The 26,196-nt window shown below is 46.9% G+C and overlaps 1 protein-coding gene across 4 annotated transcripts in view; it reads left to right on the top strand.

Annotated features, from left to right (window-relative positions):
• hspg2 (heparan sulfate proteoglycan 2) overlaps window positions 1–26,196 on the top strand; it is a 168,127-nt gene that overhangs the window by 73,182 nt on the left and 68,749 nt on the right. For all 4 annotated transcript variants that reach the window (XM_064957386.1, XM_064957387.1, XM_064957385.1 and 1 more), the window contains exons 4-29: window positions 4,994–5,103; window positions 6,778–6,836; window positions 7,353–7,525; window positions 8,951–9,076; window positions 9,378–9,578; window positions 9,842–9,961; window positions 10,105–10,236; window positions 10,576–10,720; window positions 11,688–11,839; window positions 13,360–13,500; window positions 15,424–15,587; window positions 16,062–16,241; window positions 16,886–17,082; window positions 17,342–17,489; window positions 17,797–17,924; window positions 18,754–18,840; window positions 18,954–19,012; window positions 19,344–19,405; window positions 19,703–19,843; window positions 20,343–20,516; window positions 20,968–21,141; window positions 21,429–21,547; window positions 21,728–21,839; window positions 22,098–22,211; window positions 22,434–22,561; window positions 24,006–24,092. In XM_064957386.1, coding sequence (XP_064813458.1) covers window positions 4,994–5,103; window positions 6,778–6,836; window positions 7,353–7,525; window positions 8,951–9,076; window positions 9,378–9,578; window positions 9,842–9,961; window positions 10,105–10,236; window positions 10,576–10,720; window positions 11,688–11,839; window positions 13,360–13,500; window positions 15,424–15,587; window positions 16,062–16,241; window positions 16,886–17,082; window positions 17,342–17,489; window positions 17,797–17,924; window positions 18,754–18,840; window positions 18,954–19,012; window positions 19,344–19,405; window positions 19,703–19,843; window positions 20,343–20,516; window positions 20,968–21,141; window positions 21,429–21,547; window positions 21,728–21,839; window positions 22,098–22,211; window positions 22,434–22,561; window positions 24,006–24,092 — 3,433 coding nt within the window. The remainder of the gene's footprint in view (window positions 1–4,993; window positions 5,104–6,777; window positions 6,837–7,352; window positions 7,526–8,950; window positions 9,077–9,377; window positions 9,579–9,841; window positions 9,962–10,104; window positions 10,237–10,575; window positions 10,721–11,687; window positions 11,840–13,359; window positions 13,501–15,423; window positions 15,588–16,061; window positions 16,242–16,885; window positions 17,083–17,341; window positions 17,490–17,796; window positions 17,925–18,753; window positions 18,841–18,953; window positions 19,013–19,343; window positions 19,406–19,702; window positions 19,844–20,342; window positions 20,517–20,967; window positions 21,142–21,428; window positions 21,548–21,727; window positions 21,840–22,097; window positions 22,212–22,433; window positions 22,562–24,005; window positions 24,093–26,196) is intronic.

Below are 26,196 nucleotides of genomic sequence, written 5' to 3'. Positions count from 1 at the left end.
TATTGGGGAAATTCTAAGCCCAGACCAGGCAGACTTCAATAAGTCTATCTGATCTCTATGTCTATTGTTACTATTTCCCTTCTCCCTCTATTCAAATACCTTGACGAATCTTATCATCATCTGCTCTGTTAAGCTAAACACTCTCATTTCCACATTCACCCCAAGACACCATTCCTGGGATTCTTGGTCTTGTGAAGTTTGAGTCCAGTCTGAAGTTTTTTTTCCATTTCAGGCAGGCTGCAATGTTTTCTGTTGCCAATGGAAAATTATGGGGTTGTTGCATCTTGTCATAGCTTTCACTCCCTCCCATTGACACCAGCATTTCCAGCTCAAAACATCTAGGTTAAAATAGGTTTTCATTTCTTCTTTTGATGAGTCGCCGTGTGTCATTTTAGTCTTGAAAATCATGTTACATGTTTCACACTACAGTGACTTCCAATATTCCCTTATTTCATTTTCAGAGTTGTAGTTCAGTCATGCTTAGTGTTGGAACTAAACTGGATAATGGGTTGGTCCACCCCAATGATGCAAACAGATTGTGTGAAAGGATCACTGCCAGCCAGTAGGATTTTTGTATGTGTAGTGGAAAGCCAATATGAGTGTTTACACTAAAAAGGAAGGTGGCCGGGTGTGTAGAAGGAAAAATATAGAGAGAGCTCAAAAAGTACTCGCACTCAAACCATAAAAAGGAAGAACTCAAGGAGGCAGAGATGCTAAAATAATATACTCACGTACTCCATGCTCAAAACAATGCAAAGGATGACAGGGCAAGGTGGGGGGGGGGGAACAGAAACACGCATGCGTTTCAGCCTTATACATTCGTCAGTGCTGTACAAACATGGCACGACAGTGGACATAGAGTGGAAAATCAAACAGTCAATATAGTAGTGTTCTGCTGTTTCCCTGAAGGGTTTTTTGACATTCAGATTGTGTGCTTGGGGAGAGAGAGCACAAAGGGGTTCCAGTAATATTGGGGCCAGAAGTCATTCCCTTGAGCTCTGAAGCAGTCTATTCTGTAGAACAGGGCTATTTGGCTGACCACCAGCGGTGGGGGAGGGGACAGAGAGAGACCCTCGTACTTAGCCGATTCCCCGTGGGATGCCGTGGTGATACGACTTGGGCCTCTTTCTTGTAGGCTCATGGTCTCGTTCTTGTAGGCTCCTGGTCTCGTTCTTGTAGGCTCCTGGTCTCGTTCTTGTAGGCTCCTGGTCTCCCTGGTCTCGTTCTTGTAGGCTTATGGTCTCGTTCTTGTAGGCTCATGGTCTCGTTCTTGTAGGCTCCTGGTCTCGTTCTTGTAGGCTCCTGGTCTCGTTCTTGTAGGCTCCTGGTCTCCCTGGTCTCGTTCTTGTAGGCTTATGGTCTCGTTCTTGTAGGCTTATGGTCTCGTTCTTGTAGGCTTATGGTCTCGTTCTTGTAGGCTCCTGGTCTCGTTCTTGTAGGCTCCTGGTCTCCCTGGTCTCGTTCTTGTAGGCTTATGGTCTCGTTCTTCTAGGCTCCTGGTCTCGTTCTTGTAGGCTCCTGGTCTCGTTCTTGTAGGCTCCTGGTCTCGTTCTTGTAGGCTCCTGGTCTCCCTGGTCTCGTTCTTGTAGGCTTATGGTCTCGTTCTTGTAGGCTTATGGTCTCGTTCTTGTAGGCTCCTGGTCTCGTTCTTGTAGGCTCCTGGTCTCGTTCTTGTAGGCTCCTGGTCTCCCTGGTCTCGTTCTTGTAGGCTTATGGTCTCGTTCTTGTAGGCTTATGGTCTCGTTCTTGTAGGCTCCTGGTCTCGTTCTTGTAGGCTCCTGGTCTCCCTGGTCTCGTTCTTGTAGGCTTATGGTCTCGTTCTTGTAGGCTCATGGTCTCGTTCTCCCACACTCAATTTTTTCTTTCTCTATTTATCTCTCGTTCATTTTAACCCTCACGCTCTCTTCTCTTTCATTCTCTTACGCCTTCTCTTTCTTTCTTTCTTTCTCCCCCTCTCTCTCCTCCACTCCTCTGCCATAGGCACTGAATGGATAGGAGGGGGTTGAAGGTCAGGCTGAAAGCGTCTGGGCTTTAAAGGCCAGCCTGGGGCGCGTGCTCAATCAGCTCTTTGTCTTTTGCTACAGGCCTCTGTGTGTTCAGAGGGGGAGGGGGGGGGGGGGGCGTCTCGCCTCACAAAACCGCCACATTTCTGCTGCACAGCTTTAATAACTAAATGCGTTTATGAATTAATAGTTTGGAATGCTATTTTTCCAGGCTCATTTTTTTCCTCTCCCCCGCACTCTCTCACTCTCGGCAGGCAGTTTCATCACCCTTGGTGGTGCTTGACGGGGGATGTTCCCGTAACTGGCATTCGGCAGAATGCTCGTCAGAGAGAGGGATAGGAGGAGGAAGAGAGAGGGAGAGAGGGAGAGGACATAGAGAGAGCAGGCCAGGGAGCCCTCGTTAGCGTTAAGGGCACAGCCCAATGCTGTAATCAAAAACTCATGGGCACTGAGTGTGCTCACCAGGCCGTGACGTGTCATCAGAGCGGAGAGCTCAGAGGAGACAGGGCTAATGTCTGTTACTGGGTGTGTGTGTGTGTCTGTTCGCTGCAGGGCAAGTGCCAAGGGAAGTGATTAGATTATCTGTGGGTCAAATGAGGCCCTTTGGTCAGCCCTTTTGATGTTGCTTGTTTTCTGGTACTGTTTTCAAACCATACAATATATCCTTTTAGGCCCGGCTGACTGTATGGAACAGTCGACCATGTCCATGCCAGGCCATACAGCTGTACACTAGATAGTCAGCTCACTCTGTGGGTTTATTTTTTAGTCTTTTTTTAAAACCCCTTTTCTCCCCAATTTCGTCATATCCAATTGGTAGTTACAGTCTTGTCCCATCGTTGCAACTCCCGTACGGACTCGGGAGAGGCGACGGTCGAGAGCCATGCGTCCCCCGAAACACAACCCCGCCAAGCCGCACTGCTTCTCGACACGATGCCCACTTAACCCGAAAGCCAGCCACACCAATGTGTCGGAGGAAACACGGTACAGCTGGCCACCGTGTCAGTGTGCATGCGCCCGGCCGCCACAAGGAGTCCCTAGAGCACGATGGGACAAGGACATCCCGACCGGCCAAACCGTCCCTAAACCCGGACGACGCTGGGCTGATTGGGTGTCGCCTCGTGGGTCTCCCGGACGCGGCCGGCTGTGACACAGTCCGGTATCGAACCAGGATCTGTAGTAACGCAGCTAGCAATGCAATGCAGTGCCTTAGACCGCTGCCCCACTCGAGAGGTCTGTTCACTCTGCAACAAGAAGTGGCAGGTGTCATGGAGGAACCAGACCAGCTTGTGCCAATGTCCCGTTGTAATTAGAGCAAACTAAGATCTGCTTTGAAAGGCAGATTCTCACCACCAAACATAATAACACTGCTGCCGGCCAGTCTGCCCTGTCACTGGCACAATCATTATCAGACCCCTTAGGGCCTCAACGCAATGTGTGTGTGTGTGTGTGTGTGTGTGTGTGTGTGCGTGTGTGTGAGGTACTCTTAATCCAACTTTTAATTAAACAGCAGGGTTCCTAAAGCATGATGAACACACGCTGTCATTGTCATAAGGAACACAGCAACACGTCGTCTAGCAGTATGTAATTACTTCAACCGCAGAGAGGAAGGGAGGGGGGGGGGCTGAAAGAGAAAGACAGGAGGGAAGATGTGTGCATGTGTGTGTGTTCTGTTGACTTGAGGCCCCAGTCCAGGGTATACCCACAGAAAACACGACTCGTCAGTAGAGCCATGGCAAGTAGCAACTGACTGTAAGAAAGAACCCAAATATTGACTTCCTTCCCCCAACCTGGACCAGGCCAGGCAGAGACCAAGCTGAACAGAAGCTGGCAGACCCAGGCCAGCTCAACAAGGTTGGCAGGGTTGTGAAAATAGGTGAACCCTGAGGGTGAGCCGGCCTGGGCTATTTAAAGGAGGTGTATTTGTGAGTGGTATGGGAGAAGATGTGCGTCTTGGAAAGTAAAATAGATCTGCAATAAAAATAGACCCTTTAATAGACCATGTAATAATAAGACGAACCATTAGTTGTTGTTTCTTTAGTTGCTAGGAGACCAAGTAGAAAAGCAGTGACAGTTGCCTACAGTATGTCTACAGAAGGTGACACTTTATAAGTTGCATAAACCGACCATAGACCACCACTATGGATAGTACAGTATCTATAGTATGACCTACTTGAGTATGAACTGCATAGGGCCAGGTCAGCATAGCTTAGCTAGCCTCTGTTCTCCGTAGGCAGTAGAACCCCAGCCTCTCTGATGTGTTTGACTTCATGGATGGGAAGGGAATGTCGAGAATCACTCACTGGAGCTTTTTTTCACCTCAGCCATTGGTATAGTAGTGCTGCCGCCTGGGTTGGGGGCGTAGCTGGGCTGGGGGCTCCCTTCTCATTCAGTATCGAACTCCAACTGTGATGTCACCTGTTCACTGTGAGTAAAAGTGTAGCTCGCAAGGTAGTGAGTGACCCACCGTTGCTGACAGTGTGCTTGTACTTGTGTGTGCTTGTCCACACGTGTGGATGTGTGTGTATTTGTATGACAAGTGTTGACGTAAGTGTGTGTCTGACGTGCACGTTTTGTGTTATAGACAGAGTGTGTGTTTGTGTGTGTGAGTGTTGGTGCGGGCATGCGTGTGCATGTTTATGCCTGCTGTGCCTCTCGTTCGAGTGTAAATGCGGTCCAGTTGTTAGGTTTACTACAGACCACAATATGGAACTATGCCTCATCATTTGTAAATGGCTCTGAATTTAGCCACAGTTATGTTTCTCGAGTTTCTTTCTCCAAACATTGATCCAAGTTCTGCCAGAGGCACATTGTTCCCAAACAGTAGCCAAGCATAACTCTAAATGAATCTCAATTCCTTTTGAACAAGGCAACACCACCAAAGGAAAATCTCATGCAAATGTGGCCTTGTGTACATAATGTTGGCCTTTATGTGCGCTGTGGTCCCTGTATGTCATTATGTGGTTAAACTAACCGTTGTCTTTCTGTTCTAGCGTACTACAGAGCTCTGGTGAACTTCACAGACTCCATCGTGTACAGGCCTGACATGGAGGACATCTACTCGCTGTCTTTCCAGGAGATTTCGGATGCGGTGGTGGACACGGTAGGCCTATTCTAGAACCATATACTGTACACGGTAGGCCTATTCTAGAACCATACACTGTGTACTGTACACGGTAGGCCTATTCTAAAACCATATACTGTACACGGTAGGCCTATTCTAGAACCATATACTGTACACGGTAGGCCTATTCTAGAACCATACACTGTACACGGTAGGTCTATTCTAGAACCATACACTGTGTACTGTACACGGTAGGCCTATTCTAGAACCATATACTGTACACGGTAGGCCTATTCTAGAACCATACACTGTGTGCTGTACACGGTAGGCCTATTCTAAAACCATATACTGTACACGGCCTATTCTAGAACTATATACTGTACACGGTAGGCCTATTCTAGAACCATACACTGTGTACTGTACACGGTAGAACTATTCTAGAACTATACACTGTGTACTGTTCATGGTAGGCCTATTCTAAAGCCATATACTGTGTGCTGTACCTGGTAGGCCTATTCTAGAACCATATACTGTACATGGTAGGCCTATTCTAGAACCACACTGTGTACTGTACACGGTAGGCCTATTCTAGAACCATACACTGTGTACTGTACATGGTAGGCCTATTCTAGAACCATACACTGTGTACTGTACATGGTAGGCCTATTCTAGAACCATATACTGTGTACTGTACACGGTAGGCCTATTCTAGAACCATACACTGTGTACTGTACACGGTAGACCTATTCTAGAACCGTGTACTGTACATGGTAGGCCTATTCTAGAACCATATACTGTGTACTGTACACGGTAGGCCTATTCTAGAACCATACACTGTGTACTGTACACGGTAGGCCTATTCTAGAACCGTGTACTGTACATGGTAGGCCTATTCTAGAACCATATACTGTGTACTGTACACGGTAGGCCTATTCTAGAACCATACACTGTGTACTGTACACGGTAGGCCTATTCTAAAACCATATACTGTACACGGTAGGCCTATTCTAGAACCATATACTGTACACGGTAGGCCTATTCTAGAACCATACACTGTACACGGTAGGTCTATTCTAGAACCATACACTGTGTACTGTACACGGTAGGCCTATTCTAGAACCATATACTGTACACGGTAGGCCTATTCTAGAACCATACACTGTGTACTGTACACGGTAGGCCTATTCTAAAACCATATACTGTACACAGCCTATTCTAGAACTATATACTGTACACGGTAGGCCTATTCTAGAACCATACACTGTGTACTGTACACGGTAGGCCTATTCTAGAACCATACACTGTGTACTGTACACGGTAGGCCTATTCTAGAACCATATACTGTGTACTGTACACGGTAGGCCTATTCTAGAACCGTGTACTGTACACGGTAGGCCTATTCCAGATATAGTGCACAGTAGACCTATCCCAGAGCCAAATAGATTCTCTACACTGTGTATCCATCCCTCCCTCCCCACAGGGGCTGTATCGTTTACACAGGCCAGGGCAGGATTCTCACACCTTGCATTCCACTGCCAAGTCATGTCTGTCAGCAGGTCAAATACTGTAGATCATTTTAGTCAATATACTTTATTGTACAATGTACTACTGTACATCAATGTATGTAAGAGCACTTGTTCGGAACGTTTTTAAACTTAAAACATCTGTATGCTCGTTTGTACCCATCTAAGTATTATTTGCTCTCTTCCACAGTTGGAGTCAGAATACAACAAGATCTCAGGCATCCAGACTGTAAATGTGGTCCTCATCAAGTAAGATCGCTGTTCACCTCCAGCTGCTGTGACTCACTTTACTTGCTTAAGCCTGGGTGTAACAAAGGTGGTTCAGGGAACCATGATCACGTGACGAGTAGCCTTGTCTGAGATCTGAAGACTTGGTTCCCAGAGCTAATGCTGAGGCTTCATCTTAGACTCTCCTCTGGTTGATTCAGCAAACACAGTCTCCAAGCTGCGTGTAACAAATCAATGTTCTTAGCATGAGAAAATCATGATATGCCCCGAGCCAAACATAAATTCAAACGTGAGCACTGTACTGCAAAATATACATTTGGGTCATTTAACGGACGCTCTTATTCAGAGCGACTTACAGGAGCAATTAAGGTTAAGTGCCTTGCTCAAAGGCACGTCGACTGATTTTACACCTTCATTCGCAACCTTTCGGTTACTGGCCCAAAGCTCTAAACCGCTAAGCTACCTGCCGCCCCAAATCGTTATTGTCATCACGTCCGTCTCTAACAAACCCCCTTGGTTCTGTCCTGGTCTATTTAGGAAGATGCTCAGGCAGAATGGAGTGGATGTGTTTGTAGAGCTTGACGTGGGCTCTGACTACAACAACAACGAAAATCAGATCCGCAACGTGTTGTATGGAGTGGTGAAGGAGGGAACCATTGCCTCCTACATCACCTCTGTCCAGGGATTCCAGTTCAGACGCCTGGGAGAAGGTAAGGACTACAGGGGATAATGTTGACTCCGCATTATCAGGGCTGTCCAGTGTACGGAGCGGCTTCCATGTAAGGAAGTTGTCAAAGGTATGGCATCCATTTTATGAAGTTGTCAAAGGTATGGCATCCATTTTAGGAAGTTGTAACTGACATCTTCCTACTATAAATGCTGTACAAGTGAGAGAGAGAAAAAAAGGTCTAGTCTCATAGCTGTAGTATTCTTTATTTAATTCAGACATTGATCATATCTCATTACAATCTTTCAAATAAGCTAGGCTAGCCAGCCCAGGGCATCAAGCTAAAAAAGTGCTAGGTGGTGCCCTCTTTTCACTCTTCTTCACTATTTTGACTTCTCCTTTATAAGTCTCCCCAACATTCTGGCCTATTTCTGTCAATAAAACAGTACAATATAAAAATAAAGAAAAAGGAGGGCTAGGTGAACTCTAAGTAGTGTCCTTAACTTGTCTCTCTGGTTTCTAGCTCTGCCCCTTGTGAACCCCATGGCTGTCCCAGGTTTGTACTGTACCATGCCGACCTGGGTTCAATGCTATTGGAAATAATTTTAAATACTTTAGATGGGTTTGATTGAGCATGCATGGCTCAATGGAACCAGTAGAAAACTAGCAAAAGAGCCAACTCCAGGCAGACTGTCACTCCAGGTAGGCTGAAGCAAACGCTAAAAGTATTTGAAAGACGTAAAATAGTATTTGAACCCAGGTGTGGTACCATGCCTGCTGCACGGAGACTGCCAGAGCTGCTGTAGAAACGATATGACTGTTCTGTAGCTATTTCTGGATGAGGAGCATGGAGATGACAATTAGATCTCTGGAAATCTGTGAGAGTTCACGCAGGAACGTTCTGCATGTTTGCACCTAGAGTAGATGTCTGACAACGTTTTGGTTTTTGGATTGCCCAAGAGGACTGCGAAGATTTTTGCATGGCATGAGGATAGTTACAGATATTGCTTTTTGCAAAAAAATAGGTTTCAAAAAACCTTCAGAGTTTCTATAGTGTGTAAATTGTCAAGAGTTTCTTCAGAAGGATCTCAATTGCCTATCAAACCAGGCCATGTCCCACCTACGGTACACAAACGGTACAGTACAGTAAGCTGTTAGACCTTTGAGAAGCCCCAGGCCCGAGCGTGACCTGCAGTGGCCCAGGAGGGTCAGTGGAGGCTGGTGATAGAAGGACGGTTCATAGTAATGACTGGAATGGAATCATACACATGGCGTCTGTGATAACATTCCATTCCAGCCGTTGCAATGAGCCCATCTTCCGATTTTAAAGTGACGCCAGCCTCCACCGTGGAAGGTGTCCTTGTATTAAAAACCAGACTTTTGAACAGCAAGCGTTGTGTTGTGTGGTGGCCTTTTAGCCGTGCACGTCTGACCCTTGAACCCCACCCCCCTCCCCCGTCTCTCTCAGTGATCCCCAACCCTCTGCCCTGCATGAAGGATGAGCACACGTGTCAGGATGGGGGTTGTATCCCTCTGGAGTACCTGTGTGACAACAGACCTGATTGCAATGACATGAGTGATGAGCTGGATTGTGGTGAGTGGAAATGGCATTGGTGTGGTGGAGTGTGGTGGAAATGGCATTGGTGTGGTGTGGTGGAGTGTGGTGGAAATGGCATTAGTGTGGTGTAGTGGAAATGGCATTTGTGTGGTGTGGTGGAGTGTGGAGTAGTGGCAAAGGGTCTGAGGTTTGTTGTATCCTAAGAAGAGCATTATATCTGGTTATTGCCTTGCTGTGGCTTCTAACACCATGGAGTCTACAGCCATATCTCAGGGCAACTCTGGTTATGGCTGTGTGAACAGTATTTATAAACTCTTTTTGATTTTGATCTGATCAGATCAGATTCAGCCTGGACCAGTGACCCCCACCCCCACCCCTCCCACCACCACCCCCATCAAGAAGTCCACACGCCCCATTAGCCCCCTAGGACCCTGCAAAGTGGACCAGGCCACCTGCCAGAACGGGGAATGTGTCCCCAGAGACTACCTGTGCGATGGAGAGAGGGACTGCTCTGACGGCAGCGACGAGTTCAGATGTGGTGAGAATCAGGGACACACACGAAGACTTCAAAAGTGCAGTATACGCACAGGGAGGCACACAGAAGGAGGGCGAGAGGGGAGAGCAATAGTCTTCTGTGTGCCCTTTTCTATCTCTCCCTTTCATCATCCTTTCACACACACACACACACACACACACACGATCGTCAGTCACAAAGCTTTGCATCTGCTTCATGTCAACACACCAGATCAATGTGTCTGATTTGAAGTGCTCCTCTGATCACGCCCCTCTGTCTGGCTCCAGGCACTCCCTCTCCCTGTGAACCCAATGAGTTCAAGTGTAAGAACGGACGCTGTGCTCTCAAGCTGTGGCGCTGTGATGGAGACAACGACTGCGAGGACAACTCAGACGAGACCGACTGCCGTGAGTTTCACATCCCACGTTTATTGATTGAACATTAAAGGACCGCTTTTCTAGTCCTTAGACTAAAAAGCACTTTCAATTGTGAGTTTCGTTGTTTACATGAATGAAGATGAAGTCATGTTCTATCTCTTCTTGTGTTCCAGCCACCAGAGGTCCAGGTGACACGTGTGCCCCAGAGCAGTTTGTGTGTCTCAGTGACCGCACCTGCATCCCATCTAGCTACCAGTGTGATGAGGAGCCCGACTGCCCTGACCGCTCGGATGAGTTCGGCTGCAGTAAGTCCCTGACCATCATACCATCTCTCTGTCTTTGTCCCTGTCAGTCTTTCTCTGTCCTGTCTCTCTCTGACAATCTCGCTCTAGCTGCCTGTCTCTCTCAGCCTTCTCATTCTCTCTCTCTCTCTCCCTCAAACAGTTATATTTTACCGAACTTTCCATCATGTTTGTGCCTCACCAAAGAGATTGAGACCAAAAATAAACCACTGCCGTTTTTAAATTGGGGTTGGGTAGTGGGGACCAGTTTTGAAATGTGTGTGCGCCATCATGCGTCACACAGTGCATGCATCCTTGGCTTTATAGATGCTCATGTTGTTTTCTCATAACTTTCCCTTTAAGCTCCTCCCACAGTGACCAGTCCCCCGGAGGAATCTATTGAGGCGGAGCGGGGGGAGACGGTGACTTTCAACTGTGTGGCAGTTGGTGTTCCCACCCCCATCATCACCTGGAGGCTCAACTGGGGCCATATCCCCATCAGTGGCAGGTGAGTTGGTACAGTCCTCCTACTCTTTCAAACCTTGTCTGGTTCACCCCATAACAGCTCTTATCACAAACGTAGTTTGACATTTGGGCCAATGGCCCCATTCTGAATGACTCCTGAATCAATGGGATGTTATGTTGTGTTTGAAAATGTGTGTGTGAGTGTTGGCAAACATTCGACTCCAGAAGATGACATTAAAGTTGATATACATCATACAAGTATTTCATGTGGAGTTCTGAACCCCTCTGTTTGCGTGATTACAAGTGGCTTCTCGTCAAACTCTGTCTGTCTGATGCCATTATGGAAGAGAGTGTTGATCTGTGCGGCGATAGCTCTGGAAAGAAAGCCGGGATTAATTTGTGGGATTGTGTGAAATGAGTCTTGCGTATAATTGATTGGAAACAGACCATAACGATTTTAAAATGACTGAGGATTTGTCCGCCATCCAATCTCGTTAGGCCACAAAATGCAGCATTTCATGCATTGCTGATTAAGCACTGTCATATATCTACAGACAAGTCATGTTTGATTTGATTCAAAGAAGACTCATCTTTCAAACACTTCTGTCATTAAGTATTGAGTTATTCAATTATTGCTTTGTGGCCAATCATGTCCAAAAACAGAGCTTACTGTACATCCATTGAATGGCTGTTTTATACAGTAAAGTGCTATGTTATGCTATATTATCTGTCAAAATAAACTCCTACAGTTAACTCAATCACTATTAAATACCATTCTGAAAGCCTAAAGTTGCAGAGGGTAGGCTGTATGGCACTTCCTGTAGCAATATGTCAGTTCAGGAAAGAGATTTAGAGTCATAATATTCCTTGTCCTCTGAACGCCCTTTAGACACGCCGGTGTTAACTTTGAAGTGAATCGTCACTGTTTGGTTAGAGGTGAGTCGAACACAGGCTGCAGTGGTTGAAGCATCAGTGTAATGTAAGCAATGTATATGTATCGGTCTTCCCAGGATCTCAATGACCAGTGAGAATGGGCGTGGCAGCCTGACCATCCGTGACGTAAAGGAGGCGGACCAGGGGGCGTACACCTGTGAGGCCATCAATGCCAAAGGCCTTGTGTTTGGTATCCCTGACGGGGTGCTCAGCCTCACACAGAAACCAGGTATGTACTCTATTGCCTGAATCACACTATAGGGCCAAGCTAAGCTATGCCTAGCTGATCTGAGCTGGCCTGGTTATGCATGGATCCATCAAAGCTGCTGGGACCATGCTGTAAAGAACATCCAACATAGCTGCTGGAATCATGCTGCAAAGGATAGCTGCTGGGACCATGCTGGAGAGGACAACCACCATAGCTGCAGGGACCATGCTGGAGAGGACAACCACCATAGCTGATGGGACCATGCTGGAAAGGACAACCACCATAGCTGCTGGGACCATGCTGGAGAGGACAACCACCATAGCTGCTGGGACCATGCTGGAAAGGACAACCACCATAGCTGCTGGGACCATGCTGGAGAGGACAACCACCATAGCTGCAGGGACCATGCTGGAGAGGACAACCACCATAGCTGCTGGAACCATGCTGGAGAGTACAACCAATATAGCTGCTGGGACCATGCTGGAGAGGACAACCACCATAGCTGCTGGGACCATGCTGGAGAGGACAACCACCATAGCTGCTGGAACCATGCTGGAGAGGACAACCACCATAGCTGCTGGGACCATGCTGGAGAGGACAACCACCATAGCTGCTGGAACCATGCTGGAGAGTACAACCAATATAGCTGCTGGGACCATGCTGGAGAGGACAACCACCATAGCTGCTGGGACCATGCTGGAGAGGACAACCCCCATAGCTGCTGGAACCATGCTGGAGAGTACAACCAATATAGCTGCTGGGACCATGCTGGAGAGGACAACCACCATAGCTGCTGGAACCATGCTGGAGAGGACAACCACCATAGCTGCTGGGACCATGCTGGAGAGGACAACCACCATAGCTGCTGGAACCATGCTGGAGAGTACAACCAATATAGCTGCTGGGACCATGCTGGAGAGGACAACCATCATAGCTGCTGACCCCATGCTGGAGAGGACAACCACCATAGCTGCTGGAACCATGCTGGAAAGGACATCCACCATATCTGCTGGAACCATGCTGGAAAGCATAGCTGCTGGGACCATGCTGGAAAGGACATCCACCATAGCTGCTGGGACCATGCTGGAAAGGATAGCTGCTTGGACCATGCTGGAAAGGACAACCACCATAGCTGCTGGGACCATGCTGGAAAGGACATCCACCATAGCTGCTGGGACCATGCTGGAGAGGACAACCACCATAGCTGCTGGGACCATGCTGGAAAGGACATCCACCATATCTGCTGGAACCATGCTGGAAAGGACAATGTGAGAAGGAAAGATCAGAGCCAGCAGGGTATGGTTTGTGTTGGCTCTGTAGTGGGAATCAGGTATTGTGTACTACTCTTCCCTGCCACCACAACACTGTATAAAGACCATAAAATGAATTATTTCAATAATAAAATGGCTTTGTGAGTATATGAAATGCCTAACATGTTATGTCTGTCTGCATCTATTTGCCTGTTCTGTCTGTTTAATGTCTTCTATTTGCACCGTACTGTCCTTTCGTTCAGTTTTGTCATCCTCTCTCATCGTCACCAGGAAACTGTCCCGACGGTCACTTCAGTGTGGAGGGTCGTTGTATCTCCTGCTTCTGCTTCGGCATCACCAAGAACTGTGGGAACACTGGACGCTACCGAAACCAGATCAATCTGCGCTTCACTGACGAGGACGACTTCAAAGGTACTGGACTTCACCGAATACTAATGCTAATGATGTCATTTTCTCTGAACTAAACATTTTGCGAAAAACTCGAGACATTTGTAATTGATTTTACTGAACATAAACAAGGTCTTTAACCTCTTAAACGTAATGGCAAAGTGTAGATTTCCGCCTAAATAGACATGCCCAAAAGTAACTGCTATGTGTAATTACATGATTCTGGCATGCGGAAACGTGGTATATCTGAAAATAAGACATCTGGGAGATTATGAGGAAATGATCAGAAGATAGATAGGGGTTACATAGTTCAGAACACACAAGATCAAGCACACACTGTTTTTGTTGTTTTTGAAGTCATCTTTCATTGACAAAGCTATAAGTGAATTATTGATGACCAGAGCTGGAAACACACATCAGATGGCTTCCATAACATGTGAACAATATCAGAAGGGAAAGAAATGGGTTTGATAGACCTAACAACTAGAAATGGGCAGATGTTTTAGTAAGTGGTGTCGGGTGTGGTCACGGGACGCTTCCATGTGTCCCTAAACCTCTCCAAAGTGGTATATGTCTGTAAATTAGATAATTCTAGTGCTATTACATATTTGCAATCCCTAAATGCTATTTGTTCAGTATAAAAACAATTTCTACCATGTCAACCTCACTCAAACATTGTGTTGGTGTTAGAAAGCAGACTGTATTGCAATCAGCTCTGATAAATTCAAACTATAAAAAGCAGACAACTTACATATAGTGGATTAGCTATATAAAGACATGAATACAATCCTTAAAGTGGATCCAATCCTTCTAGAAGGCAATCTTCGTCAGCCGAGTCGAAATCCTCGTTGTCCAAATCGCTCCCCTGATCCGAGTCCGACCAGTATTAGATTCAAAGCTTCTATGACGGTATACTTATTCATAGCTGCCTTCTTTTTAGCCTCCTGTTCAATATTCTCCCCCCCCACCTTTTTTTCTCCCTTGAGAAGCCATCTTTTATGCTAAAGCAATGAAATTAAAGCCATAAAATCTGTTTACAATGTAATGTAGCGTGCTCTATGCAACTCATCTCTGAGCCGGGTAGCAATAGTTCACATCAAACTTTGTCACATGCGCCGAATACAAAAAGTATTCAATAGTACGCATTAAATGTTCTAGGCCGTGCTTTGTCCCACCCAGGTCAACTGCATATCCCTGGACAGCCTATCTCATTGTCTACAAGACTGCCAAGGTGGTGTAGTAGCCAATCCCCTGTGTAATGGATGCCTTCGGCTCGTAAGCAGGCAACATCATATTTTTCATGCGCCAAGATATAGTCACTCGGTGGACATTTGATGTTGCCATTAAGTCACACATATTAGATTCCTATCAACCGAAGGATTCATTTCATACCCCCCATGTAGCTATAGCTCAAACACAGACCAAATGGAAGCTTGCCTTGGAAGCTGTTTGGTGAAAACGTTGTGTAAAATAAGCATTTTGACTCTCTGGGCTGGAGATCAATAACGGTAGGTCACAGGCAGACAAATAAGACCACCTTCATGATCTGAGGAGTCCCGGCTTTCGGTGTCTTTCGGTGTGTATTCTGTGTTTATTTAGTTTATGCTTCACAACGCTAACCGGAATGTAGGTAGCAGGCATCTTGAAATGAGGTCATTGGCTCGGGCCTGCCCTTATAGATTTGTATGCCCATATATGGTAGTAAGTCACACCAAAGATTTTAAGGCACTGATCAATAACTAAGATAACCAAGCTTTCTGCAGACACCCTGCTTTTGCAGATAGAGGCTACCGTTCTCATACCAGACTGAATTAAATAAAACAAATCTAATGGGCTCCCCATTTAAGAGGTAATAAGCATGAAAATGTTTGTTTATAGAATGAATGTCATAACTGGTACGAGAAAACTCTCTTATTTAATTTTCCCTGCCTCCCTCCCTAACTCCAGGAGTGAACGTGACTTACCCCTCTCGGCCGGGCACCCCTCCTCTCTCCTCCACTCAGCTCCTCATCAACCCAGAGGAAGAGGAGTTCCAGCTCGTCGACCTATCACGGCGCTTCCTCATCCTCGATTCGTTTTGGACGCTGCCACGCCAGTTCCTGGGAAACAAGGTGCGGCGTCATCACGACATCAATTCCTGCTCTGCACTACTTTTGCCGTGTTCCCCTGTTTAGGCGTTGCATGCATCAACCAATGGTTGCATGCCACGTCAGGCACCATACTGCTATACCATAGGATGTGGCCTATCCAGGCGTTGGTATGGTTTGGCATGCATCAGTAACCTCTAAGCAGGAGAACACAACCCTTGTCTCTCCAATGACTCACCTTGACATCATGTTGAAATGATCTTACACCAGCAAGATAACTACTATATGAATTAGACATTTAAATGCACATCTAAAAGTGTCAGCACACAGAAAGTGTGTCAGAAGTGTTTAAGTTATATTCAAAGGAAGACGCTCCCCCACACTGCTTGTGTTACTCTTATTAATGGCTCGCGTTTCAGCCTCACAGCCTTCGTCTGAGCTTTGTCTGGCTTATATAACTATGAAATGAATACGGTGGCGGAATGTCTGTTTATTTAGATTGACTCCTATGGAGGGTCCCTGAAGTACAAGGTGCGCTACACGCTGGCCCGTGGCGAGACTGAGCCTGAGGAGAAACCAGACGTGGTCCTGACCGGGAACGGTCAGAGACTGGTCTACCGCAGGGGCAACCCCACCCCCTCCAGAGAGGTCAACCAGAAGGAGATCAAGTTTACTGAGGTGGGTCCATCTGCCAACAACCACCCCACTTTTAGCTTAGTTTGGTTCATATACACTTTGTCAAGCTGTTTATGAACAAAACAATGTAACTGTTTCTAGTCCTTATTTGTACAGTATAGCAGGGTTCCCCAACTGGCGGCCCACGGGCCAAATTTATCCCAAGGGCGATTTTATGTGGACCCTCCCCGAAACACACATTTGTTTTTTATTGTTAGACATAAAAGACTGTATAAATACCAGCAAATCAACTGCAAGTGATTTGAATTTTGGAAATGTGTTCCAAGGTATTCCCACACATAATAGAGATATACAATATGTGATCGTATACGAATGTAAGCAAGGTTTGAAATGATTATGTTTTAGTCAAATATGATCTATTTGGGCTTTCTTGCAGTCAAATTGCAGTCCACAAATGATTTGTAGAAAAAAAAGTCTGCTGAATCTAATTAATGATCCCAGCAGTATAAGATCAGTGGTTTAAGATCATTTGTCTACGTCTTATCTATGATCCTATACTGGCTGACATGTTGCTGTCTAAACCTTCCATGGTGCAGTTAATGACCATTGTTTTAAATGTAGCCTTCTGGGCCGTGTGTGATCATGATCAATGTCTGACCTCTGATGGTTTGTGTGTGTTCTTGTAGGACAACTGGCAGCACTCGTCGGGTCGCCAGGTGTCCCGTGAGGACCTGATGATGACGCTGGCCAGCCTGGAGAGCATTAGCATCCGCACCGTCTACGACAACCACATGGTGAGCGTGGCGCTCAGCGACATCGTCATGGACACCACCACTGTGGAGTACAACATCCATGACAATGCCAAAGATGTGGAGGAGTGCAGGTGAGATCCCATAGACTGACTTCAGCCGAGGTTAAGATTTGAATTAGATGTTGTTTATTATCGCTCCATAGAGTCACAGGCACTAAAAAGTGACTTAAACCGTGACAAAAAAGAGGAGGAGTGCTGAGAATCTTTTAGTTCTTGCAACTGTAGGTATACAGTAAATAAATTAGCATAGCGTTGTATTGTATTGTGTTTGAATTGTAGGATAGTTTCTGTGGACAGTAGTAATGGCTTCCATGGTGTGTGTTCCTCCCAGGTGTCCCCCTGGCTACTCAGGACTGTCCTGTGAACAGTGCTCCACTGGCTTTGAGCGTGTGTCTGGGGGGAACTTCCTGGGATCCTGTGCTGGATGTAACTGTCACGGACACGCCAGCGCCTGCGACCCCATCAGTGGACAATGTCTGGTGAGGACTCCTCACAACACAACGTTATCATTATACTAAAGCCTGGCTGTGAATGTCAAAGCTTTGAAGTTGTATTCGACCTCTATGTCATTCAACTGTAAATTGAATCTGTTGCAAGTGTCGCGAATGTCTAGCAAACGCATTGAGTTGGTGGCTCTCACAGTCAGTGGCTGAATTGTTAACCTGACTGTAGTAGCTGTTTTCAAAAGTACCAGTCATTTGCTGCATATTATTTGTTTAATGACCTGTGGACACGTGTACATAATATAGAGGCAGTAACTGAACTACCTTCCTCTCCCTCCATCAGAGCTGCCAGCACAACACTGAAGGTCCTCAGTGTGACAAGTGCAGACCAGGCTACTTCGGTGACCCCAGGCGAGGTCGCCCCGATGACTGCAAGCCCTGTCCCTGCCCATACACTGAGACATCCCGCAGGTGAGGGGTCACCATGAGGTGTCACACACACACACACACACACACACACACACACAGTACACCCGGAGTTGGGGAGTAGTGAACTACATGTGGTTCGAATAGTAATTTAACTACCTTTTCCAGTAGTTTGGCGGTAGTTGAACTGAATTCAAATCTAGGTAGTGTTTTCAGTAGTTAATCACTTTTTTGCCATGCTGCGGTGTAGCTAACTACTGGAACTACATACTACTTTTTTTGCAAGAAGTAGGCAATAATTTTTATTTTATTTTTTTTATTTTTTTCTCTCGGCATCAGACCTGCCTAATTCTCACTTGAAACAAAGTTTGTGTGTTTAATAGGCACGTTTCTACATTCTGTTAACATATCACCACATAGTGATCTGTTCTGGTGATTTGCAGTCTGACATTTCAGATTTACATATGATCATTTTGGGATGTAGTGAACTACTTTTTCAAAGTATCTTAAGTTAAGTAACTATACTTTTCTTAAGGGTAACTTTAGTGTAGCTTAACTTCTTCCAGTGTGACATAATTGGTAGCTTGGTTAGCTATATTTTCAGAGTAGCTTTCCTGTGTGAGCCTGTGTGACACATACTCACACAGACACACACACAAACACACCGTGGGAGAGAGACAGAGAGATGGAAAGAGCTTTTTCACACAGCGGGTTTACGTCCATATTGGGTAGATTCACTAAGCACTCCAGAAGAGCATTGGGCTTATTCATTCATTGCTGGTGTTGTCAACTTGTGACCCCTCTCGCTACCCATTAACTGGCAGCTGTAAATATTAATGTCCAAATCCTGTGACGTTTATTTGTGACTCCTCAGGTTCTCCGACACCTGTTTCCTGGACCATGACTCCCAGGCCACGTGCGACGCCTGCGCGCCAGGCTACACCGGCCGTCGCTGTGAAAAGTAAGGAAGTGACATTTTCCCCTTTCACCCCATTCTTTAAAGAAATGCTAGCTTCAGTATATATGGAATAGTTATAAAAGATGTTGATGGAAGTGTTTGTTTTGTCCCCATAGGTGTGCAGCTGGGTATCAGGGTAACCCATTGCAGCCCAATGGCAAATGTTTTACAACCCGTGAGTGTTTCTTGTTTTTTTTGGGTGGGAGTGGCGTACATTTTTAGGCTTTAAATGTGTTAGGAAAGTTATTCACCTGGGCAGTTTTACAGAGACATGTGTACATATAAATTATGCCTCTGTTTTATAGTGCATGCCATGCTTTATGTCCTACTTTACCTTTAAGAGCCCTGGTCTTGACCCAGTGTAATTATTAACATCAATCATACCTGCTGAGAAGGTGTGGTCATTGGCCTGGTATGTCGAGTGATTGTGAAAGGGTTAGAGTTGGTGGAGCACCCCCAGGTGTTGATCCATCTCCCCACCCTCTGTCTCTCCCTCCCTCCTTCAGCAAACTCAAAGTGTGATATTCGAGGAACAGTGAATTCCAACAGCAGACCATGCGCCTGCAAGGTAACATACTACGTTGCTATGGCCTACTGTACTTTATGGCCTACTGTACTTTATGGCCTACTGTACTTTATATTAGATGTAGAAGTTTTGATATGCCATAGTAGAAGAGTACACTCTCAATCACCGACACTTGAACACCATTGTCAGTTCATAGAGGCAGTCATAAACCTGAGCCCGTTTAGCTTAGCTGCCATTGTACAGTCATCCCTTACGATTACAGACAGTGACTGATGAGCCGGTCGGACAGCCAGGGTTTCATGGCAGATGTGCGTGGCTGATGTTTTCTGTGTGTTGCAGTCCAACGTGGCGGGGTCGCAGTGTGACGAGTGTAAGAGCGGCTCCTTCCACCTGACAGGGGACAACCCAGAGGGCTGTCTGCAGTGCTTCTGTATGGGCGTCACCAAGCAGTGTGTCAGCTCCACGTGGAGCCGAGACCAGGTCAGTGGCCCGGCCTTACTAGCACTCACACACACAACTTCTATAGGGCATGGGAGTTAGTGGACTGGGGGGGGGGCACATTTTGGGATCTGAAAATAAAAAGGAATGTACACGCAACAACAAGGGAGTAACCATACTATACTGACTCTTAACAGTCAGCCAACAGACAAACCGTTTTCTACTGCAAGCCGGGAGTTTCCAGCTCTGGTCCTGGAGATACACTGGGTGTGAAGGACCAGTGCACTTTGAAATAATCAGCTCATCATGGTGCTTGACGATTGGCTGAATCAAGTGTGTTAGCACTGTGAGTTGAAGAAGCATGCTCTGCAGCTCATGGGAGAAGTAGTGCAGACACTTTAGGGGTCAGGAAATACAAGGAATGTACAAGCACGTCCCAAACCACAGCAGTGCATTGAGCCTGTCTTAATGTACCCGCACCCTTTTAGCTTGTACTTTGAGGAGAGGTGTCATGGGTCTAAAGTGTGTTTGTGTCCCCCAGGTCCGTGGCGGTGTGAATGGTCAGCTCTTCTCCCTCTCCAACGGAGCCAATACCAGAACAATCACAGACGGCATCGCTCAGAGAGGCTCCTCGGAGGTGGTATACCGCTCCTTCTCTGACATCCCCAAGGACATCTACTACTGGGTCCTACCAGACAGCTTCAGAGGAGATAAGGTGAGAGAGGGGAGAGAGTGGAGATAAGTGGAGAGAGTGGAGATAAGGGGAGAGAGTGGAGACAAGGGGAGAGAGGGGAGAGCGAGTGGAGATAAGGGGAGACGGTGGAGAGAGGGAAGAGGAGGAAGACGGGGAGGGGTGAGAGGGAAGACGGGGAGATGAGAGAGAAGACGGGGAGATGAGAGACAAGGGGAGAGATGAGTGGTTGGAGGCTTTGACTCTTTCTTTTTTTTTACACTTGCATATATTTCTCCTCTTACCCTGAGAGTAGACTATAGGGACAGGAGAAACTGTCATCCACGTTTATTTTTGACTGAGTAGTCTTCCCTCTGGAAGCAAGGTGTGATTTAAATGAGTCTCATGGAGTGAAATACATTTCCACTGTCCAGTAGAGTTAAGAGAATGGTTGTTCTAGAATCTTGAACGTCTCTTTCTGACATGTTGTTGCCAGGTGACAGCCTACGGCGGGGAGCTGCGCTACACTGTGCACTACGAGCCCCGGCAACGCTCCCTGGTGATTGACAGACAGCCAGACGTGGTTCTCCAAGGCAACGGCATCTTCCTGGAACACTTCTCCCAGATTAAGCCCCTCCCCCCCACCACTGTCACTGTCACCTTCAGAGAAGTGGGTCACCGTGTGTGTGTGTGTGTGTGTGTGTGTGTGTGTGTGTGTGTGTGTGTGTGTGTGTGTGTGCACTCAGGTGCTCAAGTGTTTATTTTTTGACAGATTCTTAACTGTTTGTAATCTTAACATCAACATACAATACCATGTTGTCTTCGTTGATGATCTTGTTCAAATGACCTAATTAGATTACCATTACCTAATTATGGCTATAATCCCAACTCCAGTCCTGAGTTTGCCATGGCAGTGTTGCACTGAGCTTCATTTCTCTCTCCCTGTGTTTCCTCCAGTCTGCATGGAGGCGTGCTGATGGACAGCCCTGCACACGTGAGCACCTCCTCATGGCCTTGGCTGATACTACAGTCTTCATGATCAGAGCCACCTACGCTGTCAACATGGTTGAGACCAGGTAAAACCGAACCAGGTGCCTTGTTGAGATTCACTCCGAATGATTCCACATGATTAGGATTCTTAAGAATCGTTTAGGAAACAGCTCTCAGTAGGCTCTACTGTAAACACCCATGTGGCTGATGTTGTTATGGTTGTTGTTGTTGTTGTTGCCTCACCTGTGTCGCTGTCTGTTGTTCAGTCTCTCAGACATCCGGATGGACATTGCAGTGCCACATTCCACAGGCAACGAACGGGCCCTGGAAGTGGAGGAGTGTGCCTGTCCTCAGGGCTACAACGGTCCATCATGTCAGGTACAGCACACACATACCACAAAAATCAATGTACTGTACATCCCGATCTTATAGTTCCTCCTCTGTTACCTCTTCGAGTTGTAAAGTTCCAGTGTGCTCACTTTGTTCCGTGGTACTGCAGACGTCTCGGAAAGAAACACAGAGTGGGACTCTTAGAGCTGTAATGGAACGGCAAGACAGTCAACTGTGCTGCATGCGTTGTTTTCACTCCACGGGCCCGTGTTGTTTTCCCATGTCTTTCAATCTGTTTCTATACAGGAGTGTGATGTGGGCTACACCCGTACAGGCTCTGGGCTCTACCTGGGTACCTGTGAGAGGTGCGACTGTAATGGCCACGCCAGCGGCTGTGACCTGGAGACAGGCGCGTGCTTGGTAAGTCGCTCCACCCTCCGGTTGTACTGTATGCCAGTAGTACAGTGCTACAGCTGCACTTGGCTTTGAAGTCTGCTATAGAATGCGCTAATGGTTTCATGGCGAATCCCAACATGTGGAAACAGGTTCCGAACACACATGGGCTCATAATAGGATTTCACTGTTCCATGGATGGATCCGACACTCTCTCTATCTTCCCTCTCATGTGTCTCCCTTTTTTAGCAATGCCTTCACAACACGGCCGGCCCAAGGTGTGAGCACTGTTTGCCAGGTTTCTACGGCAACCCTGTGACGGACGGACCTCAGGCTTGTCAGTCCTGCCCCTGCCCTGGCACTTCCCCCAGCAACCAGTGAGTTCACTCCTCCTCATGTACTCTACAGCAGCAATTCTGGTTGGCCGCGACCTAAATTTGGGTCGAGTGTCTCTGAGTATTTATTTCAATGAAAAAGTACTACTCCGGTCTGAACTTATACTAGATGACTAAAAAACAGCTTGAAAGTGGTAGAAACTCATTAAATATTTTAATCTCTGTACAATTTTTCTTCAATCACAGTATTAAGAGATATTAGCAGCTCTATTCCGGTGGATTTGGCTGATTTTGTGGTCTCAAACTAGTGACCTTGTAAATTATTATTATTCATCAAGAATCTGCTTGAAGAATTGCTGCAATTACTTAAAAAATATAGTATTAAAAGTAGTTTTCGGCCCTTGCGCATCGCAGTGCTACAGGCGTCTCTACAGACTTGGGCTCGATCCCGGGCTGTATCACAACTGGCCGTGATCGGGAGTCCCATAGGTTGACGCACAATTGGCCCAGGATCGTCCGGCCAGGGGGACTTTACTTGGCTCATTGCTCTCTAGCGACTCCTTGTGGCTGGCAGGCGCCCAAAGACTGACCTCGGTTGTCAGTTGAATGGTGTTTCCTCCGACACATTGGTGCGGCTGGCTTCCGGGTTAAGCGGCCGGGTGTTAAGAAGCACGGTTTGGCGGGTCATGTTTCGGGGGACACATGACTCGACCTTCACTTCTAGAGCCCATTCGGGAGTTGCAGCGATGAGACAATATCGACATTGGGGGTAAAATACAAAAAATACAACAACAAAAAATGGCAATGTTAATATTGGATTGTGACTGAGACAACCGGGTTTAAATTGGGTCCCAAGGCAAAACCAGATGAGAACCAATGCTCTACAGTAGTGGTTCCCAAACTGTGGGGTGCGAGGTGCGGAATGGAAGGATTAGGTTTTCTAGCCCATAGATATTGTTGTAATTTTTTTTGTCACTCAAATATCACATGAATACACATTAAACATAGCAGAATGTATAGAATTACAAGAAAATGTGCTTTAAAACTGCAACATTTTCTTTGGACCAAATGACAAAATGTGTAGAGTTGTAGGAAATAAGCTTTAAACCTGCAAAATCCTCATGATTATTCGCAGGATTTTCCCCAATGCTGGAAGTGGGGCCCTGAGTGAAAAAAATTGGTAACCCCTCTTCAGAACAGAACTACACCTTTTAGATGGATCAATGTCTCTGGAACAACCTCCAGACTTATTGTCTTCAAAAAACATCTTTCATCTACTTATAAAACACTCCATTTAACTGATGGGTCAACCTCATAGAGATCAAAGTTCATTCTGTGGTCAACCTGCTCTTTGTGAAGACATTTGATCTGTCATTGACTGGCCATGCAGTTCGCACTGTTGTGTCAGCGATCACCTTGTTATTTACAATGCAGAGTAGGGTTGTCTACTGGTTTACACTGATGAAAGTATTGTCCTTGCCTGCAGGTATTCTCTGTCTTGCTACAAGGATGCGGACGGTCAGCCGACATGTGATAACTGTCCCCCTGGCTCCACCGGCCGGCGCTGCGAAAGGTAAGACTCGCTCCATCTCCACCTAACCCTTCCAGCCTTACTGGTCAGTGGTCTGGGGATGCTGGGCTGGCCAAAGCACGGGAAAGCAGAGTTGACTAGTCTGGCACCCATTTTGTTTCCTTTATTAAAACGGGTATAGTAGCATGTCTGTCCGATTTGCATCCCTCTTTCAAACCAGTCTCTCCCACCAGTCATGATTGATATGCGAGTGTTTCGTGGAGTGGTGTGGGAGAAGCGAATCTCAAACCAACGCCACCCATTCCAGTTAGTTAGTAAAGGATTCTCTGGGTCGGGTTTGGTCTCCGCAGTAGCACTGCTCTTCATGCTATTTGAGCGGTCAATATCTGGGTTGTGTTAATGCGCTTGGCAAACGGACATTGTGTTTATCAATGGGCATTTTTGTTTTAAAAATGGGTCTGGTGTTCCATGGGATTACATGTGTCATAATGAGTTGTGTTACTGGCTTTTACAACAAGAAAAGTAATAAGTGGTGAAACCAAGTCTTTTCGTGTCTGGACTTGTAGTTGTGTCCTGAGGAAACCTTATGTCACATGGCTTTTGCGTTCTCTCCTTTGCCTTAGCTTGATTGCTTTGCCAGAACTTTCTCTGAGTCTCCTGCTTTAGCTGCTTGTTAAAATGTTTAGAAGCTGTGGGCGACTACTGCCAGTGTTTATGCCTGGGCCATGTTGACATTATTCTCTCTACAAGGCATAAATCTATTTTCTAATGTCATGTCTGTTTGACGACTCTTTGCTACTCGATGTGCAAAGATGACGATGAGGTGACTGGGGTAGACAAACATTTGGTATGTTTTGATAAGTTGACCCTGCCCTGTGTCTCATTTTAATGTTTTGATCATTAAGAAAACAAGACAGTTGTGTGGACCCGTACCTGCAAGAGGACTATGAGGGTTTCCTCCCGCCCGGGTGTGGTGAGGCAGTGTTCAACTTTAGCCTGAGGAAACATGTGGTGCCAGAGGGCAGTGGAGATGAGGAGGAGAGGGAGGAGGATTATGATGCGGAGGAGGAGGAGGAGGACACACGCTTCAGCCCACAGCCAGACGAGGAGATGGACTACAGCCCACAGCCAGACGGGGAGAAGGAGGAGGAGATGGACTACAGCCCACAGCCAGACAAGGAGAAGGAGGAGGAGATGGACTACAGCCCACAGCCAGACAAGGAGAAGGAGGAGGAGATGGACTACAGCCCACAGCCAGACAAGGAGAAGGAGGAGGAGATGGACTACAGCCCACAGCCAGACGAGGAGAAGGAGGAGGAGATGGACTACAGCCCACAGCCAGACGAGGAGAAGGAGGAGGAGATGGACTACAGCCCACAGCCAGACGAGGAGAAGGAGGAGGAGATGGACTACAGCCCACAGCCAGACGAGGAGAAGGAGGAGGAGATAGACTATAGTCCGCAGCCAGATGATGATGATGATGAGGAGGACACTGAATACAGCCAACAGCCAGATGAGGAAAAAGAGGAGGACACTGAATACAGCCAACAGCCAGATGAGGAAAAAGGGGAGGACACAGATTATAGCCAAAGACCATACACCCCCACATGGAGCCTACTGTCCACTACCAGCCACCGTACCCAACCCTCTCACCCTACCATCCCTACTCACCCTACCACTCGCCCACCCGCTCCCACTCACCCTACGACTCCTACTCACCCAACCACAACCACCCCCATAGCTGACATGGTCCGAGTCCACCTGAATAGGACTCCACCCAGGGTTCCATCGCTGAACACGCCCAGCCCTGAGGTTAGAGAGCACAGCTTCCAGTTCCTAATGAGGCTCCACATGAACCGCTTCAACCAGCGCCTCAGCATGTTGGAGAGCAACACCCTGGACATCAGGGAGGGCATCCAGGCCATGAGGGGCCAGCAGAGCAATCTCAGCACCCAGCTGGAGATGCTGCAGTCACAGTCTGCCCTGGAGAAGAAGGAGAGGGTGGGCGAACTGGAGAGTAGCTACACAGACATGGAAACTCGTCTGACAAGGCTGGAGGGTCGTCTGGAGATTGTGATAGATGGGTTTACTGCTCTGGCTCAGGAGATGAACAAGGTGAAACGCGTCAGACACAGAGCACGGTCTG

The sequence above is a fragment of the Oncorhynchus masou genome, chromosome 33, assembly GCF_036934945.1.
Source record: "Oncorhynchus masou masou isolate Uvic2021 chromosome 33, UVic_Omas_1.1, whole genome shotgun sequence".
NCBI classification, from domain to species: Eukaryota; Metazoa; Chordata; class Actinopteri; order Salmoniformes; family Salmonidae; genus Oncorhynchus; species Oncorhynchus masou.
Note: the sequence above shows the minus strand (reverse complement) of the source record. Positions and strands in the feature narration are given on the sequence as shown.